The 21,374-nt window shown below is 46.3% G+C and overlaps 2 protein-coding genes across 4 annotated transcripts; both read right to left on the bottom strand.

The window, feature by feature from the left end:
- Window positions 1-1,000: 1,000 nt before the first annotated feature.
- wnt16 (wingless-type MMTV integration site family, member 16) lies at window positions 1,001-3,463 on the bottom strand. Its single transcript, XM_026327396.1, has 3 exons — window positions 3,190-3,463; window positions 2,015-2,304; window positions 1,001-1,828 (listed from the first exon to the last, which is right to left on the bottom strand). The coding sequence occupies exons 1-3, from the start codon at window positions 3,461-3,463 to the stop codon at window positions 1,370-1,372; spliced, it is 1,023 nt and encodes a 340-aa protein (XP_026183181.1). The 3' UTR covers window positions 1,001-1,369.
- A 1,840-nt stretch (window positions 3,464-5,303) lies between these two features.
- Window positions 5,304-21,089, bottom strand: cped1 (cadherin-like and PC-esterase domain containing 1). Of its 3 annotated transcripts, XM_026326511.1 has the most exons (23): window positions 20,036-20,090; window positions 16,614-16,661; window positions 16,362-16,469; window positions 16,082-16,256; window positions 14,897-14,991; window positions 14,730-14,808; window positions 14,581-14,650; window positions 14,360-14,507; window positions 14,061-14,191; window positions 13,740-13,812; window positions 13,107-13,247; window positions 12,485-12,589; window positions 12,083-12,198; window positions 11,946-11,992; window positions 11,485-11,671; window positions 11,240-11,408; window positions 8,403-8,502; window positions 7,664-7,800; window positions 7,317-7,537; window positions 6,809-6,910; window positions 6,445-6,532; window positions 6,196-6,342; window positions 5,304-6,101 (listed from the first exon to the last, which is right to left on the bottom strand). In XM_026326511.1, the coding sequence occupies exons 4-23, from the start codon at window positions 16,143-16,145 to the stop codon at window positions 5,901-5,903; spliced, it is 2,421 nt and encodes an 806-aa protein (XP_026182296.1). In that variant the 5' UTR covers window positions 16,146-16,256; window positions 16,362-16,469; window positions 16,614-16,661; window positions 20,036-20,090; the 3' UTR covers window positions 5,304-5,900. The 3 variants fall into 3 exon arrangements, with proteins under 3 accessions (XP_026182296.1, XP_026182295.1, XP_026182294.1); XM_026326510.1 differs by lacking the exon at window positions 20,036-20,090 and having other exon boundaries at window positions 16,559-17,439; XM_026326509.2 differs by lacking the exons at window positions 16,362-16,469; window positions 16,614-16,661 and having other exon boundaries at window positions 20,036-21,089.
- Window positions 21,090-21,374: the final 285 nt, after the last annotated feature.

The raw sequence follows: 21,374 nt of genomic DNA, 5'->3' as shown, positions 1-21,374 counted from the left end.
CGGTTCAGTGAAATGAAAACAAGTGTTTCTGACATGTTCCTAAAAACAAGAAGAAGCCCATGAATCAGACTCAGAAAGCTCAGGCACCAGCGAAATGCATGTGTTGTCAGATTAAAGCCGAGATACAGCACAGCAGTTAGCCAGTGGCCACATGTGCACAGGACTGCAGGAAGTCCTGAGAGCTGCTGATAACGCAGTAAAGAGCCACTTTCTGCTGACTGTCAGGACCAACAGGACGGACTCTCACTGCCTCTTTGTCCCCTCAGCATCAGGACTCGCTCTGCAAACAGCAGCTTCTCTGAAAGTTCACTGCTCAGTTCAGAAAAGTGTGGTAGACGCATCATCACCGACTGGAGCTCTGTGGAAATATTTAACATCAGCCTGACACATTTGGATCTTTCACTAGACTTTAAATAAAGTTGTGTGAGAATGAACAAACAGCAGCATCAGCACATCACAGTAGAAAAGTTGTATTTATTGTTTTATTGTGTCAGGAGCTTCTTGCATTAATGAGCTTCAACATTTATTCAAAAATTGTCAAGATTTCATTTTCTCTATTTTACTTCCTGTGAAGTCTTAATATATTATTATATATAAAAATATCTCAGTTCATTTTGTGTTCAGGTTCATTCGGAGACAAACGCCATAAACATGCATGAAGGATTATTAGATCCTGAGCAGGTGCAAACGCCACGTTAGGACATTAAACTTCGAGTTTTCCTGCTTCAGTCCACCAGGTGGCGACAGAAGACGAGCACAGTCCGCAGATGATTTCAGGAAAACTAACAAAAAACAGAAGGCGTCACGTGGCCCAGCAGGACAATCAGACAACAGAGACTGAACTGACTTAACTTAATGTCAGATCTGAAACAAAGACAAAAAGAGCGTCGAGTCTGATCCAGGAGCAGTTTTAAACTCAACTGTCTGTACCTGAACTGGACCAAAGTCCAGTCCATAAGCGTGCAGTTCCCCTTAGGGAACCGCAAACAAATAATCATCGATGTTTTTATTTGGACTGAATGAAAATGAACCAAAGTTCAATTAAAAATCTCTTTTCAAAGAAACGTCTGTTTTAAACATAAATACACGAACTGAATGAAGATCATGTATTTATTTGTATTTTACGGAACGTGACACGTTTGTGCTTCTTCTTAACATTTCCAGTCTTGGACTAAACATTAAATCAGTTCTAGTGTTTATAAAAAGCAGGTTTGTCACAGGACGTGGAGTCTGACCGATCCACCACCGAACCTCCACCTGTGCCCTGTTCACCTGCGCTCAAGACCGACACTGAATGTACAAGGGCATCAGTCCCTGAACGCAACACTGGGCTGTTTAAGGTCCAGTTGTTTTATTTATTCCAGGTGTGTTATTTACAGGTGTGCATGTCGTTCATGCTCTCGCAGCGCCTGCAGCGGACGAAGCAGCACCAGACAAACTTGCACTCGCAGCGTTGGACGTGTCTCACCACGTGCGTGTTGTATCCACGGCCACAGCACAGCAGGTTGCAGCCGTCCGGCCCGGTCGAGGTCCGGTTACAGCGGCGCCCTCTGGTGCCGGTGATGCCGCGCCGTCGGTCCTCCAGGCAGTAGTTTGGAGACTTGTTGAGGAAGATGAACTGGTGTTTGTCCACGGGGAGTCGTCGCTGGTCCTTCCTTTTCGTCTTCCCCCTGGACCGGTCCGACACCTGCACACTGCGCTCGTACCGCTCCTTCAGGTAAACTCCAACGCGGTCGAATGCCGCCATCGTCCTCCAACACGTCTTCACCGCACAGGAGCCAGAGACACCGTGGCACCGGCAGTCTGTCGCCATCGTCCGCTCAATGGCCTGAAGGCAGGGGACAGAGGACACGCTCATTACAACAGGCGCCAGAAGTCCAGAGGCCACTAAGGCCGAAAGACCAGCAGAAAGAGCCTCTTGGCTTGCCTACAGTAATCAGGGCCCAGTCCTAAAGGGGTACTGGTATCAGAACCTGGCCCGTGGAAACAACGCACCTGCTTCTTGGTCTCTCACCTGTCGTCCCGCCTCACTGTTGTGCTGGTTCATGGTGGCCAGCGTGTACCCTCCTCCGGTCGTCGACACGTTTTTGACGCCGTTGTCGATGAATTTGCGGCTGAACCAGGTCCCATACTGGATGTGGTCCGAACAACCGCCCCAGTGCCAACCCCCTGCTGACGGGCTGCCGCCCTGCAGCCGAGCGTCGCAGCCACACTCCGTCATGTTGCCCTGACTGCAGGAGCGCGTGACGGCGTGGACCAGCCCCGCCGCCATCACTGCGTAGATAAACGCTGTTTCTTTGGTTCCTATTGGACGAGACGGAGAGAGGGTCGGCGTGACATCAGAAAGTCCGAACTTCAAAGCTCTAACACCCAAACATCAGAATAAAAGCGGCAAATACCTCAGTACATGTCCAAAGTCCAAGAACCAAACATGAGCAAGTCTCAAGTCAGGAATACTAAGTCCCAAAGTCACGGTCCCAATTTAGAACCAAGTCCAACAGTCCATTTGTCTTCAGTATTGAATTTGAGATTTTTCACCAACAGATGAAAAAAAAAAACCCCAAACAATTCTGTATCCAAAACGATATTTCAAAGTAAAATACCAACATATTTATTTGCAGAAAAAGAGTGAATTAACTTTTAATTTTATTTTGGTGCTTTTATCCTGAGCGTCATATGATTCCCAGGACTTGACTTAGCTCCATAAGAGGACTTCCTAATATTTTATCTAATGACTATTAAATGTTTAACAACAATCCTTTCAAATTAATGCTTAGTTTGCCTCTGAATCAAGATTCACACAACCACCAAAATAAAGTTGTTAGTCTGAGATCCCATCATAAAAAAATCCCCTATTTTTTCAGTGTGAGTCAAAGGGTTTTACAGATTCCACAAACACCTTAAATACCATCAGATTTTTCATTGGCAATAGAAGAATTACTTGCATTAAACTGATACTTTCAGAGATACTGAGGCCCAACACAAAGCAAACCGCTTTAACCTCATCAGCCTTAATTTAAACACGTCTCCCACCAATTACAGGGTCTTTAATTATAAGGTCGACAACAAACCCATAAATGATGAGTTTGGGCTCATGATGGGATTTTGTTTCAGAGGACTAACTCGTTGCTTTCTGGGGAAATCTCCACTGAGTCCCTGCAGCTGAAGCACCGTAAACCGCGTCCTCACCTGTCGTTAGCTCGTATCCGAACACGGACGGCTCCTCGCTGGTGGAGCAGTTCCACCTCTCGTATCTGAACTGGCTCTGGCACTCGGCGACCGCCAGCCGGGCTCCGTCCTGGATGCTGGGCAGCAGGAACGGCTTCTTGCGGCACAGCTCCCGCTGCCTGGGGCTCAGGGGCAGGTTCGGACAGCCCAGCTTCTCCGGCACTGCCGCCGAGGTCACACCCAACCACCTGCGGAGAACAGCGGCTCTTATCACTGTGCCCGGGAAAATAGTCATTTTTTAAAAATCGTGCCTGTCGCAGAGTTTGCACATTGCAATAAGGGCCACTCAAGTCACCGTTTCCAAATCAACAGAACCGAGTCTAAAATTCGGCATAAAGGTAACGAACCGTTGTGCACGTGGTTTAATAAAATACACGACGGAAATCCTCGCGGGAAACAAACTGAACAGGCCCTGATCAAATATGGGCCAATACAACGAGACTGTAATATTAGTTAGGATCACTCCGCGAGTCTGCACGTGATGGATAGGCTAAATATGATCAATGACATTTTAAATCGAACTAAGTGATTTCCAGTTGACCGACAAATACGTACGTGGACAGTAAATAACACAATAACAACACAAATGCACCCAACCCAAATAACAACAAACAGGTTGACTGTGGCAACAAGGAAACACAAATCATAATCTGTATCTACGATTGGCTGCTGCTGCGTGAAACCTTTACTGAGCAGATGATACCAGACAAATAATAAAGTCACCACCTGCAGATTTCTCTGATTTCTCTGCGGGAACTGAGCCGGTGATGGTTCTTGGTTTAATCACTTCAGTCTCTGACCGATCAGTTTCTCAAATGAAATTTGACCTCGGGCACGAGCAAACTGAAAAGACACAATATGCCTTTAGTGTAAAATGCATCAAACCGAACATTTTTCAACGGAACTGGACTTGAACCCATGAACGACGTCGCACACATTTCCAGCTGTTCGTGCGCTTGTTCGTTTCAATAATTACTCATCCTGAAATTGTCTGTCTGGTTTTAGTGGAACACCAGGTCGATGCGTAAAACCTGCAGCTCTACCGACATCTGGCTGCTTCACAAACGCGACTCCATGGAAATTGTGCATTTATTTGCATAAATGTTCACACTTCATTCTCTAAACAGGTTGTTGGGCCCGTGTGGCCATTGAACAGACCGAAAAATAAGACGGGATGTTGTTTATGTAAACTATATAAGACGAATTACAATATGAATGTGAATTGTCAGGAAAATGAACTAGATTAAATCCGATGCTGGGCATATGTGAGCAGACATGCAGGAAGGTCTTAAATTGACGGTTTCGCTAAGTCTGGTTTGTTCGCTCCAGCAGGCGCGCACTCACATCCAGGTGGCTCTGCAGCAGAGCGGACACACGGACACCAGCAGCAGAGTCAGAGTGCACATGTTCCGGACTCCGCAGCTTCGTCTCTCCATGACCTCTTCATCTATCAGAGCCACACGGCCGCGATCTCCGTCTGTCCATCAGCAGGAGTCCCTGTCTCATACCAAAACCCGGTGCAGGAGCACAATAATCCCGGTCTCGGTGCGTGCTTGTCCTTCATATGGAGCAGAGCCGAGTCGGGATGTGATGTGAGAAACTCGTCCGGCTTTCACACAAGTTTTTATTCTGCAGGAGAAGCTGCAGGACAGACTGGACCAGTCTGAGTCCGGGATGATCCTCATTGGACCAGCACTGAATTCATATTCAGCAGCTGACGTCAGAGCTGCTCTCCGATTGGACGGAGGGATCAAAGAAAGAGGAAGCGACTAATGAGCCAAATTAGAGCAAAGACGTTCATGAGAAGAAAACTTGGCTGAAGGGTCAGCACAATACTCAACACTTTGGGACCCAGAGACCCACAGAGACCTCCATCCAAATGTCAACTAGACCTGTCAAACTCTTTAGACCCATTTGATTATGTTTTGAACAGAACTTCAGTATAAAATATCAAAATGAGGGAGAAAATGCCACTTTAATAAATTGCATACATTAAAATAATAATTTGTCTTTTCCCAGACTAAAGTTCAACACTGAGTTTAAAGACAAAGTAAACTGTCAGTGTAAGATGTAAATAACTTTTATGACAAAGGGTTTATTAAAATGTACAAAGTCTCTGTTTTAAAACATCTTGCAACAAATCTTTAAAAAAGGTTGTGAGTAAAGAGACAAACATTTCATGTGTTCACAGTTGATGATCGTGTGTTTTGGCTAATTCTGAAGAGCAGAGTGAATTTTAATTTTCATATAAAAATTCATAGACTTTACTTTGCAGCACGTAAACATGTTCAGACATAAATGCACAATAAACATCTGTAGAAAAATATAGAAATATGGGCAGAGACTAAAATATAAGACATGACAGTTCTCATGAAGTCTTTGGTGCTGAGTATTATCTGAGAGCGTCAGAACGTACATATAAACACACAGGCTGGTCTGAGAGCAGATCAATTTCTGATCAATATTAGTGTTTGATTAAATATCACTTTAAGGCCTTGTTTAATGTCGGGAATCACAAACTAAATAATAATCACAGCTGTGTGAAGAAAACTGCCTACAGGTGAGTCCTGCAAGTCTCACCTGCTCCGCACACACACGCACACACACGCACACACACACGCACGCACGCACGCACACGCGCGCACACACACACACACACACACACACAGCGTTTAGGGTCTGGAACACAGGCGGCTCAGCAGAATCTCTGAGTACACCTGGTTCACTGGTCCTCTCACGTGATAGGTCAAAGCATTAGACCCCGCCTCCTGGTCTGTGTCCACCACATCTGATTGGCTGCTGAGGCCTGGTCCGGTTCCGTTGTTGGCGGATGTTGTGTCGTCTGCAGACTTGGAGAACCAAAACTTCTCCACCTGTAAAAGCAAAGAAGTTTTAGTTTATGTTTGATCAGTCACAATATTCAGTCACTGATCAGTGATCAATAAACTCAGTATTCCCTGATACAACCTCGTGGAAGTGGCAGGCACATCGTCCCTGCAGGAACTCTTTGTACCGACCCATCGTGATGCCGAACGTGTCGATCACCTCGTACCCATAATGCTTTGCTGTAGCAATGATGATGTTGTTGTCTCTGTACAGATCCTGGACCTCTCTCTGAAAAATCAGCCATAAGTGACAGACCCATGTGAAGATGTCAGTCTGCAGGTTTTAGTCTGCTGGTTCTAATGCCGCAGAAAAAAGGACTCGGGAACCTACCAGACTGAGAGACCTGATCCCATCTACAGGAAGATGGAACCCCATCCCCAGAGACTTCACCACCACCTGGATGTTACTGAGCGACTCCCTGAGGAGGAGCAGAGAAAAAGTGACCCCAAGGGTCCCAGTCTGGACTCTGGCATCTGTGCTAAGTGACAGCAGCATCTCAACACGCTCCCAGGGATGGATTTTAGCCCTGAGTTAGATCTGTCAGACCACAATTATTTACGATCTCTTGCATCTTGAAAGCATCTGGCTGGACAAACGTCAGTGAAGTAAAACACTAAGGATTGTTCCACAGGCTGGGAATCACTGAACTAAAACCACAAAAAACTGGACTCACATAAAGAGCAGAGGGTCTCACCTGTCCAGCACCTCTCTGACTGTCCTCAGGTGATTAGTGTTGAGCCACTGGACTCCTCCCACCACCAACACCGTTAGATTAGAGTTCACCAGAGGTCGTGACCTTAAGGTAGGAAACTCATCAGCATGGAGACCACAGACATACAGGCGATACCTCAGTCCATCCTTCACACTCACTGGCTCAACAAGCTGTGGATACATGTCCACTTCAGACGCTGCAAATATGCAACACTAAATCCTCCTTCTTCTAATCGTTTAATCCTCTGAACATTGCTGCAGCGCCACCACCAGGTCACAGACCAGACCAGCGGTCACAGGCCTTGGCAGGTGGGGCTGTGGATCTATCGCTACCTCTAACACCGGATATATAGAGAGAAATAAAAACTCACCGCAAACTCAGGCGTGTGTCCAGTTTCATAACTCATTTATCTGTTTTTATTTAAGTTTAAGAGAAATGTCTGTTGTGACATCATGACCTTTAACCTCTTGGAGGTTGCATCTCCTCTCACCTGTGCAGCAGCTGCAGCAGTGCCTGTCTGAATGTCGGCCTCTGATTCTTCTCCAGCCAGAACTGAGGATAGTACGAGTACCCGACCAGAGTCCGGGCCCCATTTAGGTTCCTGTAGACCAGTGTGTCGTGAGCTTTCTCCCAGTCCTCTAAACTGGAGTTCACCCGCTCCATCAGGAAGTACATCATCCCACGATTGGTGGAGTCGCCGATAAACAACACCTGAGGAGGACGGAAGAAAAGGAAAAAGGTGAATGAACAAAAGACAGGAAGGAATGGAAGGAGGTGAAGTAACAAAGGGAAAAAGACAAAGAAACAATGACCACACCTGTGATCACATGGCCTCACCTTCCTGTCCATCATACAGTCCTGCAGCAAGGGGCGGTCTACGACTTGGTGGTAACAGCCGTCCGGTTGCCAGGCAATGTCCCTCCAATCACACGTCCTGTTGTCAGCACAGCTGAGACATGGAACCACCCAGCGACCTGAGAGACAAGTGGGACAGACAGGTGAGAGCCAGATACAGGTATATGTACATGTTTATACACCTGTCCTACCAGCGGCAACTGTCCTACCAGCTGCACCTGTCCTACCAGCGGCACCTGTCCTACCAGCGGCACCTGTCCTACCAGCGGCACCTGTCCTACCAGCGGCACCTGTCGTACCAGCGGCACCTGTCCTACCAGCGGCACCTGTCCTACCAGCGGCACCTGTCGTACCAGCGGCACCTGTCCTACCAGCGGCACCTGTCCTACCAGCGGCACCTGTCGTACCAGCGGCACCTGTCCTACCAGCGGCACCTGTCCTACCAGCGGCACCTGTCCTACCAGCGGCACCTGTCGTACCAGCGGCACCTGTCCTACCAGCGGCACCTGTCCTACCAGCGGCACCTGTCCTACCAGCTGCACCTGTCCTACCAGCTGCACCTGTAGTTGTTGCTGTATATGTCAGTCTATTATCTGACAAAGCTGATGAGCATGTTCCTGTTTGGTGACGTCCTCTCAGGTGAGTTCTGCCTGACCCCTAAAGTTGTGTTTCTGATTCACTGTTACTGTAGCATCACATGTGGCAGGAGCAGGCTTCAGACCTGGGACATGTCCTGAGCTGCAGGTGTGACGTGGACTCTGAGGCACGCTGAAAGGCTGAAGACCACAGGGCTGAGCAGGCTGAAGCAGCAGACCACAATCCTAAAAGCAAAAGAGACAGGTGACACACCTGAGCTTCAAAGTCCATAAACATTTGAGATATTTATTTATTCTGACATCTGTGACTGGAAGTGAAAGGTGTTTAATGTAAGTAAGGAGTCACAAAGTGTCGATGCTGATCAGGACAATGTTCACAAGCACCAGATCCTCCAGGCTTCACCGTTCTGGTTCAGACCCTGAGGCTCAGGGCACAGAGACAGGGGTTTGGTTCACAGAGAAAAAAAAGACCGTTGAGCTGGTTTTCGTAGACGTACTCAACCTGTTTAACACTAATTTCACAGATCTAGTGCTGAGTCCTCTGGTCTCACTCTGATCCTGTTTGTCTGAAAAGATCTCGGCTCTTGAGATTCCACAACGATAAATAAATAAAAGCACTTCTAAACTGAGTCAGATTTGATTTCTTTGGCATTCAGAGCTGAGAAACCTGCAGAAAAGTCTCGGACGTGCAGAGGAAAAACACATTCAAACTATCTGAGGGATCAAAAATCCAAACCTTCCCACACACCTGGTCTTTTCAAGTCTGTGCTTCAGTTTCGAGGCCACTCTAAAGTGCTTTGGTAACAGCTCTGCAGGTTTCACAGCAGAAATATCTAAAATACACATTTCCCACACTTTTATTTTTGTGTAACACCCTCATTTCTCTTCTGCTTGATCTATTTCTACACAAAAACAATCAGGTGACCTGAATACCAACACCCAGGTCTCCACTTCCTGTTCTCATTATTAACAACCTCTTTCTTCTTCTCTTCTGTCTTAAATCAAAGCCTTCTTCTTCTCTTTTGTGTCACAGATCTCTTTTTCTGGTCAGAGGTCAAACAAACTGGACCAGCTCAGCTCAGAGGCCCCGTGGGAGCCGCCACGTCTGGCCCCGACTTCACAGAGGCCACCGCCGTCACACACACACTCTTCTTCTTCTGCTGCTGCTGCTGCAGGTTTCATCAGGGCGGCGTCACATTCTGCACCGCGGCGTCACAGCTCACGACAAAGTGCAACAAGAAAACTTAACAGGGATTTTCTTGTTCGTACCTGAGCTCAGTGTAAACGCTCGGGTAGGCAGGACGCTGGTCTGAGATCAGCCATGAAAACGCACCCACACCGAGTGAAAAACACCAACAACAGACGACAACGCCGACGCCTTTCATCCTGCAACAGGCCGAGTCTGAGAGCCGCCGCTGCCACGTCACTTAATACTACATAACCCGATACACCACCACAGGCTGTTCCTGCTGTAATATGAAATAAATGAAGCAGTACAACACTAATACTTCAGTACAGTCCTGCAAGTACCTAAAAGTAACATCAGCAGAAACTCGTTTGTATTTGAATTATTGATGCAGAACGATCCCACCCATTACTCACAGTGAATAATGTGATTCGATTATAGTTTGTTACATGACCACATTATTTACAGTGACTGGGGCCTAAGGAGCAGTACTGGGTAGTACTGTGTTGTACTGGCTAATACTGGGTACTACACTGGAAGCCTGTAGTCATCTCTTTGTGTTACTGTGATCTGACAACTTCTCATTTCCAGCCAGATGCCACTGTCACTTCATTGTCGAAACGTTATTGATGAGTTTAGAAAAAAACCATCAGTAAATATTTCATCCTGCTGATTAAATACATGAGAAAAGTCACTTTAGCTGCTGCTGCTGTTGGGCCACCTGGTCTGCGTACCTGTCCTTGGCCGCGGGCTTCACGAAAGAACAGACCCCACTCTGTATCAATGGGCTCTCTGTTCCCCAGGGGCCCTGGCAGGGGCCTCGCTGATCCCTCAGCAGCCGAAGAACACCTACCCTCTTCATATGTCTCGGTGCAGGTGGATCAGGCAGGACAGGTGAGGGAGCAGACTCAGAGAAGTGTGTTTCTATAACAACATGAACTCGTCTCATCTCGGCGACCACAAACCCACAACCGAGGTTTCATCCACCTTCCCTCTACGACCATTTTCACTCTGTCACAGCCGAGCAAACGCTCTGCTGGTGAAGCCATTTTCTATGGTCGAAGGCCCAGGAACAAGTATGACAACAAATTGAATTCACAAGAAATAATCAGATTTGATGAGATTTGTCTCTGCTGACAGCTTTCTGAACCAAGGGCGCTGCATAAACACAAATACACATGTAAAAATGTGAAATCAACAAGAGCAGAGCATTAAACCTGCAGTTCATTCAGACATGTTGTGATTAAAACCTCAAGCTGTTCACTCAAAAACGACACTGTCAGTATTAATCCTGACCAGAACATGCCAAACACCTTCTCAGGGTTGGTCTCTGGACGTTGCACATGTTGGTTTCACAGTTTCCTGTCTTGGGGAATTTCATGTGACTGTACTGAGAGTTCTGTTGTGCCGGGTTCTGCTGATGGAACCACAGACTCTGATTGAAAAAGGAGAATTTAATGGGAACGAGGAAACAGCCAGATACAAACCATCCTCTCAGTCTGCTGCCACTTATCAGACATTAAAGTCATTGATATGGGTGTTTGCTCGTCTGCACCACTTTTTATTTATTGATTATCGATCAGCTCTTTGCTGTAACATTTTCCTTCAAAAACAAAAAAAACCCCACATTTTTCCACAGGAAGGAAAATAAATTCTCTGCCCAGCACAAAGTGAGGAGGTGATTACAGCCTGTTTGTTTCTCCTGATTCTGATGCGTTATTTCAAATATATAACATCATTTCTTCCCTGCAGCCAATAGGAAAGCAGCTGTCCTACCTGCACAAAGCCGCAGGTCACATGATCTCCGAACATGGGCAGACTGGGGCGGCTCTCGCGGTACACGTGGATTGTGTAGATTGTCATGACGACAGGTTCCAGCTCGGCGGCGTCTGTGACCAGGATGCTGATCCTGCTGTTGCCGAGGCCGATCGGATAGTTCGCCATCCTGGAGGGAAAAAAAAATGTAGTTATCAGGGTGCAGAGCAGAGTTTAGAGGTCAGAGGTCAGGGTCTCAGCCTCACCTGGGTCCTCGGTGTTCATCCAGGTGGACCCTGCAAGCTGGACTGATGGGCTCCGGACGAATTCGAACTGTCACTGTGTCGAAGGTCACCTCAGCACGATACTCCTTCACCCAAGGCTGGAATGGGGGAGTCAGCGGAAGAGGGGGGTTGGTGTAGATCTGTCTGAGGTGGGGGTCCACACAGGGACCTGAAACACACAAAGGAAGCAAATATACAGGTCTGATAAAGAAACAGCTTCTCTAGTGAAATGCAAACAGCTGACATGTTTATTATGTTGATGTGTCTGACTGTTTCTGGTGCACACAGCAGGAAACCGTACTTCAAAATAAAAGCCACTGAGAACAGACCTGCATCTGGGAACCACAGCATCAGACACAGGTCAGCTGATCACATGTGGCTCCAGATGTTATAGATACTCGTAATCTACTGATTTTACCACATAAATGAAATCGGCGTCTCACCTTCACCTGCAGCTTCATCCCGCAGAGAAGACTCCATCTCATCAGTTCTGCAAAGAACAGGAAAAAGTTGTTTCTGAACAAGAACAGAGGCTGTGACGCTGAGTGCTCACTGATCAGACTCATCTTTCACTCCTCACCTGGCGCTGCTGTTTGTCTGCAGCTCATAGAAACGACCAATCCAGATCAGGAGCTCAGAGACGCTCACAGGACCCGAGGAGGAGGAGGAGGACGAGGAGGAGGTGCTGGGACACAACTGCAGAGGATGTGGGAGAACAAACAGCATCACATCAGCTGAACATCAGGACTGGGTCTCTGATATAGACAGAAAAATTTATCTGAATGTGTAAAAGCACAGCTGCAGTTTGTGGGCAGCAATAGGGCCCAGATCAATCAACAGGGACCAGATCAACAGGGACCAGATCAACAGGGTGGCTTCTGAACAACTGTTGAACAAATACAGAAGTACCCGGGCCTGAAACTACCAGTGTCTGTAGTGTGCCATTACTACACTACATCTCAGCAGTAATGTGTCTGTCTACCAGTTGAAACGCTGATGGCGTCTTCATCTGTTGCTGGAACCGAAGGAGAAGAAGAAACTCGTCTTCTGTCAAACAGCCAGCGCGTGTCCCTCTGCAGCCACCGTACTGTCAACATGCGCCACAGAACAACACAAACACACTGACTTCATGGATTTAGAAATACTTTGAATTTTGGGAATTTTACAACTGATCAATAATCATTTCCAGTTTCATATTTAATAGATAAAAATTTGCTCCAAATATTGAAGTACAATTTTTTAACCTCATATTGTTTATTTCTTGTTGTTGTTAATCTGTTTCAGTTTTATTTTTTCTGTGGATTTTTTTTATAACTGTGACCTGGACAGAGCTGCCTGTACAACATTAAAATATTTTTATATTAACATCAATAATAAAAATCTAATGATATAAGATTTTCTTTTTTACATTTGATACTTCCTGTCTACATTTACATAGTTTTACTGCTGTATTTTTACACGTTAGTACTTATACTAAGGTAAATACTTCCTGTAGAAGTGAATGAACCTGGACCTTTGCTGATTTGAAAATTGGATTACAAACAAATCAAATTACAGGATTATACAGCACTAGATACTTGTCTGGTGTATTGCTGTGGACTCACCTGTCTCCCCTCGGTCTCTGAGGACAGGTGTGTGTGTGATGTCAGCATGACGTGAAGCGTCTCCCCCATGATCAGGTCTCTGGTGATCTGTTCATCAAATGTGTCGTCAGTCGGAGCAGAAAAGATGAAATCCGTGTGGACCTGAAGACACAGACAGACATGGGACTAGATGAGGACACACTGACCTCTGCTGGATGCTCACCTGAAGAACTGAACACAACTCTCACCTGAACACAAAGATAGGGAGGAAGGAAAGGACACAAGGACAGAGGGAAAAGATTGGAGGAAGGACCAGGCTGCACCAGGCTTCAACAGGGTTTAAAGCATTTAAATCACATGACCAACATTAGACATGCATCATGTGACTGAAGAAAACATTACCTGTTCGGACAGGTAACGACACTGGGTCTGAACTGACTTTTCATTATTTTACTGTCACATGTTGCTGTCAGTCTTTAGCAGCTGCTGGACGTTTTAAAAACCACCAGGTGTCGCTGCTGTTTGTCTGTCTGAAGCTTTTCCCAGCACAAACATCAAGCTTCATAAACTCTGGTACCAGCAGCAGCAAAAACAACTTCCCATGATTCATAGCAATAATCTTAATCTCTTGTAGGAAAGCGGTCCACCTCTTACCTGGACCACAGCAGGTGTGATGGAGCCGCTGAACAGCAGAGTGAAGGTGAGCAGCTGGTAACACGACACACACCTGCAGCACAAAGCTTTTTCAGTTTCCAGCTGTATTTTATCACTTTTGGTGTAAATACATCACGAGAGCAATGCGAGTTTTAAAATCCTACAAAAACAGAATGAAGTTTGGTTACTGGGTCAGTTCTAGACACTTTCTGAAATAAACTCGTTTCTTGTGGGAAGAAGAAAAAAGATTTGATCTGTTTCACTGAAGGTTAATAAAGTATCTGTTTTTAGTCAGCACTCGGTGAGGTTTTATGCTTTTACCTGTTGACAGGTTGTTTCCTCTCATTGGTTGATGTCGCTGCCTGCAGCACCTCACATATCACCCGCTTCACCTGCCCCAAAGCCTGATGGGAGCGTGTCGGTCCGAGCCGCTGCAGCAGGAAGTTCCTGAGCTGAATGAGGTGAAGGGTTAACAGTCTGTCTACCTAACTACTTACCTGTCTACATACCTGTCTGGGGTACAGTTGGGTCTTCAGTTCTTTTATTTCTATTTCCATGTTTTGCTAAAAAGGTGGCTGTGCCGACATAAAGTAGATCACAATGACCAACGGGAGTTTTACCTTCGTGGGTCGTCCCCTCAGCTCCTGACTGGCTGTCACCACAGTGATGTCATGCAGGAATGCTGTCAGCGGTCTGACTGAGGTCACCAGGACGTAAACATTCACCATGGCAACCAGACCAGGAGACGGGACTCCGACAGGTGACTGACTGTCAGACAGAGGAGGGTGACATTGACTGTGTGTGTTTAATTATCTTGACAGGTGATCAGATCGATACTCACCCGCCCTGAGGAATCTGAGGCTTCTGATTGGTCGATCCGCAGGAGTATGGCTTCATGGGTAAATCTGACCCTGATCATCAAAACACAGGTATATAACACACCTGAGTTTTTCTGTAAATGCTCCTTTAACAATGACTCCTCACACTCACCTGGCTGTTGTGTGTGGAAGTGACAAAGACCTCCACCTGCATCGGAGAACGCCTCCATCAGTTCAGGTATCAGATTCACCTGGGGACACGGAGACAGGCAGGTGAGCCCACAGAGACCCCAGTCAGGCCGTGATTGGCTGGAAGAGCTGTGTACAGGTGAGTCTCACCATCTGATGATGCTGCAGGTGAGAGAAGGAGATTCTCCTCAGACAGCTTTGCTCTGCACCACGGAGACAGAGCAACAGGCTCCACCCACCCACACCTGTAACCACGGAGACAGACAGGAAGTCACATCGGAGGAGAGGAGGGGGGAGGAGAGGAGGAGGAGGTACAAACTACAGGAGAGAGAAAAGAACAACAAGAGTCACCAAGTGAGCAAAGTGGTGGTGCAAACAGAAACACGCAGTAAAACAAGTGCATCATGAGCACACGTCAAACAGAGGGCACACCTGACTAAATAAACTAAATACCCAAGCAGAACCGTGGTTACGGCCAAGTCAGGAGAGAAGTGAGCTTAATGGACCGTTCTGGTTTCACCAGCAGAGGGAGAGAACAACCCAGAAAGGGGGAGGAGGAAAACAGGAAGCGCTCGTCCAAAAAAAAACCCAGCAGAAACAGCGGAAACATGTGGAAGTAATTGTGGAGTTAGTTTGTGCTGAGCTTTTGTTTTTTCAGGTTTCAGGCAGAAAAGAAGCAGTGAGGGAAGTTTCTGTAAAAACACAGAGTCCACATTAAACCCGACCTTATATTCCACATCTGCAGTTTGACTTCATGTCGTGCTGCCTTCAGGGGGTTTCAGGATCTTTTATTGAACTTATTTAACACTTTGGTGCCTGTCACTCCATGCAGTTTTATTGATCAGACTCAGTGCTCGGTGCCAGGCTAAAGAACAGACTTCTGCTTGTCTGTCCTTTTATTCAGCAGCTGCTGATCTGCTTTTGTGACAATCAGCTAGATCAGGCGTCCACATACTTCTGTCCATGTGTTGCTGCACACGCTCAGTTTTTCCATGTGGTGGTCCAGCTGCTCTCAGGAAGTCTCCACCCGGCTACACCCACCGTCTGTAAACACCCAGTCAGACCCGTGTGCGGACACACGCTCTGCTCACGTACGTTCATGCCTGTGCACGTGCACGCTCGTTGTCTGTTCAAACATGTTTATTATTTCTATTATTTTGTTTAAGCATTTTGAAGGTAAAGAGCAAAATTTAAATCACTTAGATTTGTTGTTTTTGTGTTTATTTATTTATCCTGCATTGTGTTTCGATATGTCAGCACTGTGAGGCCGTTGCCAATACGCAGCGTGTTGCACACACATGCATGTGTTGCGTGTTTCTAACTGTGCCCCCTTACCCTGGTTTGTTCTGACGAAGCTGCTGGTCTCAGCATATCTGGACATCTGGACCTCGTAGTCCATCTGCTGCAGAACCTGCTGGTACAGCTGGACCTCAGTGTCTGAGACCAGGTGTCCACCTGTCAGAACCACAGCCCGCTGGCGTTGGGGAGGTTTCTGAGACCACACCTGGAGCTGAACAGAGACAGGGAAAACCAAATAAATGGTCGGATGGAGAATCTTCAGCACAATAATCATGTGGTTTAACTGGCACCAGACAAAAACTGCAAACACACTGACTGAACTATTGGACCAGCAGCCATCCTGTCTCTGTCCCTTCCCCTCTGTCCGGCCTGGTTTACAACACTCCCATCAGCAATGTTTCCATTCAGAATAAACCCACGGGTCCTGGACCATGTAAAAGACGTATAAAATAAATTCAGGTGTTGGGTGAGTGTGTAAAACCCCAGAATAAGAAGTTCTGTTTCCTGCAGTACCAGGAAAGCTGGCAGCTGCAGCTTCAGTCAGTGCGTGTCAGTATTCAGCTCAGACCTGTTGGCACAGACTCCGTCGGGCTGACTTCAGTCCGGTTCCCTTGTTCTGCACAGACAGAGACAAACTGTGGACGAGGACGAACTTCCCAGAGAGTAAATCACTTTCAACAGGTTTGTGCTGTTTCCATTAAACGGTTGGTTTCCTCCCAAAGAAACCCAGTTTCCTCTCTACCGCGCAGCAGTTTTCAGTATTTCAACAGAAATAACAACAGCCCACAGGCAGAACGAGGGCCGGATCCTAAAGTCCAGCATCGACACAGAAACACGATCAATATTGATCATTTATACTCGGGATAAATTCTCACTGCTCTGTAACAGCCTTCACAGCGTCACGGCTTTTGTGGCTGCTTTAAAAGGCTTAAAGATCCAGGTTACCAGCTGGTAATTAGTAGGTTATCAACTGATTATTAACCGGCTAGCAGTGGGTTCTAAGTAGGTTAACTGGTTATTAGCAGGTTAGCAGTATGTTATTAGGTTACCAGACGGTTATTTGTAGGTTTTCAGCTGGTGATTAGTAGGTTAGCGGTGGGTTATTAGTAGGTTATTAGCAGATTAGCAGTGGGTTATTAGTAGGTTATTAGCAGGTTAGCAGTAGGTTATCAACAGGTTAGCAGTAGGTTATTAGCAGATTAGAAGTAGGTTATTAGCAGATTAGCAGTAGGTTATTAGTAGGTTATTAGCAGATTAGCAGTGGGTTATTAGTAGGTTATTAGCAGGTTAGCAGTAGCTTATCAACAGGTTAGCAGTAGGATATTAGTAGGTTATTAGCAGATTAGAAGTAGGTTATTAGCAGATTAGCAGTAGGTTATTAGCAGATAAACAGTAGGTTATTAGCAGATTAGCAGTAGGTTATTAGCAGATTAGCAGTAGGTTATTAGCAGATTAGAAGTAGGTTATTAGCAGATTAGCAGTAGGTTATTAGCAGATAAACAGTAGGTTATTAGCAGATTAGCAGTAGGTTATTAGCAGATTAGCAGTAGGTTATTAGCAGATTAGCAGTAGGTTATTAGCAGATAAACAGTAGGTTATTAGCAGATTAGCAGTAGGTTATTAGCAGATTAGAAGTAGGTTATTAGCAGATTAGCAGTAGGTTATTAGCAGATAAACAGTAGGTTATTAGCAGATTAGAAGTAGGTTATTAGCAGATTAGAAGTAGGTTATTAGCAGGTTAGCAGTAGGCTATTAGTAGGTTATTAGCAGGTTAGCAGTAGGCTATTAGTAAGTTATCAACTGGTTATTAGTAGGTTAGCAGAAAGGGAAGAAACACAGTCTGTGTCTTGATGGAGGTGCTGCAGCAAAGGTCAGGCGTACGTGAAACTATCAGGGTCCAGAGACTCTGCTGCAAATGTGACTTCGTGGCCTGGACTTTCAACATGCCCACAAACAGACAGACTAACGAGCTCTCATACCACAGACTGATGAACCAACACATAACATGCTCGTCACATGACCTGAAACACGCTCGTCACATGACCTGACTCTCAGAAGCTGATGAAGGAGCACAGCCAGATATCAATCTGAACAATGCCTTTCTAGTAACATCGACCTTTTAAATTAAACAGCAGAGTTAAAAACACAGATCTACACTAAAACTGATCCACACAGTCACAAAGTGTTTGTGGAAAAATGGAAATTCTAAAACCTGCAGGACAATCCAGAGAAATTAAGAATCCAGTGTTCTGGATTTCACACATACATGGAGCAAATAGAAAACGGCCTGCAGAAGGAAGTGAGTGCAGACGGTCAGTAAATTGTGTCTGAACAGTTTTTATGTCGGTTTATGTTCCTCTCCGGCTCCGTCCCATCCTAAAGACTGCACAGGAGAACAAAAATAGAGCCTCCCGGGCTCCTGGCAGTAAACACTGTGTGCAGGTTTCCTCAGCCTGAATAAGAAACCAGAGAACTGAACAGCTGACAGCGGGCAGCTGAGAAACAACAATACAACACCGAGAGGAGGCTGTGAAACACCAACAGGTGACAGAGACAACGGGTCCACAGCCCCAGGAGGCCAAGTCAAGACTGGACATCACTAAAACAAACAATTTCTTCAGGTCTCTCTCAGAAGCCCACAGAGGGTTCTTTAAAACCTTATTTGACTCTGACGTGTCAAGTTCTCGGCCTGGGGCTCATTCACTTCACAGCTTAAGTGACTCAGATCTGGTCTTTTCATGGACGTAAAGGAACCAGATTGCAGGGCGTTTTGTCTGTGTTCTCACCTATGAACGAGTTTGGACTGAACCATCAGCAGACACTGAGGAGTTCTCACCATAATCCTGCGTGACAAAAAAACTGTGGACAAAGTAAAAACTTTAACTGCATCCAACAAGAAAAATGAGGGTTTAATGGATTTAAACTGTCTTGGCCTCAGGTTGTATAGACAAACCTGCTCCATGTTCATTTCCCAGGAACTTCACATTCAGTCTGTATCTTATAGGCCATAAACCCGAAATTTCCTAAAACATCAGCTGCTCGTTTAAAGAGAAGCAGCTGACAGACGCAGCGCAGCAATAAAACAAACCAAACACAAACCGCTGACCTCAGTTTAACCAACAGCCTCACACATCCTGACACGAGTGTGTCTTCACACTGCAATCTGTCAGATCCCCAGCTGATTAACAGCACAAGTATTTATACCAGGACACACTTAAAATACCCAGCACACATAGCGACAGGTTAGTGTGAACGTCTGAATCTGACTGGTCTGCACGGCTGCCAGTCACCCTGCATGAAAATAAAACCCTGGAGCACAGGCCACTCATCCCTCAATCTAAAAATACTGCAACAATGAGCCAGAAGGAGCCTGGACCCAGCAGGCATGACGCTGCTTACAGACCTCCACTCTAAAATATGCACAAACGCTGGACAGTCTGTGGAGCACGTCGTCATTTTGCTGCAACGGGTTACATGGAATTCAGCACATACATTACTGACTTTTCCCTTTGAGCAAAGGTTCATGTCTAAGCAATGGAATAAAATTATTTACTGGTGAAATGATAAAATGCTCATATATTGTTATAGAAAAATTATTTTTTTACAGTTTGATGTCTGTGGCACTTTAAATTTACAAAATTTACAAATGTGAAAAAAAAAAAAACTGGATCCAAAGGCTTAATAGATAAAAACACCAAGTTCTGTGATTTACTGTCCTCTATCAATAAACATGCACAAATTCTAGATCAGGTTTGGAAATGTATTACTTCTATTCATACTTTCATTTCATTGTCTACTGCCAGAAAAACGTTGCGCAGAAAGTGGATAATTAAACAACCGAAACACATTTTAAAAGTCTTGGTGACTGAGTGTTGAGAACATTTGCTAAAGACAAAGTTTTTCCTGAGCTTTTCTCATGGTCACATCTTCGGGTCATGCAACTCAAAACACACACACACACGCACACTCCTGAACAACAGGTAAACTCACCTGTGACTCCAGAGTGGAAATAAACCTTCCGGTCTCTTCCATCAGGAGCTCATCTGAAGACTTTCTGCTGCGAACGTCAGCGGCGACAGGTTGTTGTGGTCCGGACCGGAGCCGGTTCCGGGCCACCGTTAGGGTCTGGTAGAAGAGACACACCGCCAACCCGAGCAGCAGCAGCGGGCCCGAGCAGGACCGGCGACGGAGCAGCATCCCGGCGTCCCTCACCAGGAGCCCGCCGGCCGCCGCCAGGAGACACCGCATGAGGACTGGGCGTCACTTTACGTCCCCGGGGTCGCGCTTTCTACCGTCACCTTCATCACCTTCATCACCTTCATAGCAGTACTCTGCAGCCGATTCACCGGAACCGCACTCCCCTCACCCAAATCAACAGGGGCTGATCAAAGACTTCTCTAATGGATCAATTAATGAGTCTCAACAGAATCTCGTACGACCGAACTCAGGTTTTAGGTCTAAAGAAGTCTCGTCTGTAACGAAGGAAATTGTCAAATCCCCAAGTTTAGAGCCGGGCGCCTTTTGCGCCTCGGAGGGACCCAAACAGGAGAATGGGCAAAAGTTCTCAGAGGGTCCGAGCAGCATCTCGTCTCCTCGGGGCCATCGAGCGGGTTCACAGATGGTCCCAGGACGCTTCGGATGCGAACCCGATCATCCCCCGGTTTGTCTAAATCCAAAGTGCGCAACTCACCGAGTTCTGCGTCCTCGTCTGCGCAGAAAACTACCCAAACAAAACCGGAATCACAAACATACAGAACCCATTCCACTTCTCCACCGCCCGTTGGGGCTTCAGGGTCAAAATGTGAGGAAAGGGCTCGACGTTTCGTCAGAGAGAAGTTAAAACAACCAAGCCGGCGGTGGAGTCTTGCAGGCGGACCATCTGGTTTGAGTTAAGTCCAGAAGAGAATTAAAAACACAGAAGCCACCGAGATCCGATTTCCAGTCCGTCCTCCTCTGGACGGACCCGGAGCCTTCACTTCTCTGCTTTTACAGACTCCTGTAGTTTTGCTGTTGAAGTCCGGATTGTGAAAGTGGTGCTCTGTGGGAGGTCAGCGCCTCCTCACCCTCCTCCCCAGTTATTTCGAGATCACTCACGTGTTTTTGTGGGTTAAACTCCGCGAAAATCACCGGATTTTAACAAACATCCGCTCATGAACCTGAAACCGTCCTTTTACTATGGTTTGATCTATGACGCGATTCATGAACAGCTCCAGGTCTTTATTCTTAAACCAATTATTAGATCAATCACTGAGAAACTCAAAGCTGCACATCTGAGGTTAGAATCGGGATTTAAGATTTCTGTTCTAGGTTTGGATCCACAAGTTTCATC

This window comes from Mastacembelus armatus, chromosome 23 (genome assembly GCF_900324485.2).
Source record: "Mastacembelus armatus chromosome 23, fMasArm1.2, whole genome shotgun sequence".
Classification (NCBI taxonomy): domain Eukaryota; kingdom Metazoa; phylum Chordata; class Actinopteri; order Synbranchiformes; family Mastacembelidae; genus Mastacembelus; species Mastacembelus armatus.
This window is presented reverse-complemented; position numbering and strand designations above follow the sequence as displayed.

Bases quoted from the DNA above. Each gene is read 5' to 3' on its own strand.
- cped1 (XM_026326509.2), bottom strand. From the start codon at position 20,293: ATGCGGTGTCTCCTGGCGGCGGCCGGCGGGCTCCTGGTGAGGGACGCC. The intron at 14,992-16,081 runs GTAAGGGGGCAC...CCGTGGTTACAG, and splicing joins CTTCGTCAGAACAAACCAGG to GTGTGGGTGGGTGGAGCCTG. The intron at 11,993-12,082 runs GTGAGGAGTGAA...TGTTCTTTGCAG, and splicing joins CAGACAAACAGCAGCGCCAG to AACTGATGAGATGGAGTCTT.
- wnt16 (XM_026327396.1), bottom strand. From the start codon at position 3,463: ATGACTATTTTCCCGGGCACAGTGATAAGAGCCGCTGTTCTCCGCAGG. The intron at 2,305-3,189 runs GTGAGGACGCGG...CTCGTCCAATAG, and splicing joins CGGATACGAGCTAACGACAG to GAACCAAAGAAACAGCGTTT. The intron at 1,829-2,014 runs GTGAGAGACCAA...CCCTGCCTTCAG, and splicing joins ACAGTGAGGCGGGACGACAG to GCCATTGAGCGGACGATGGC.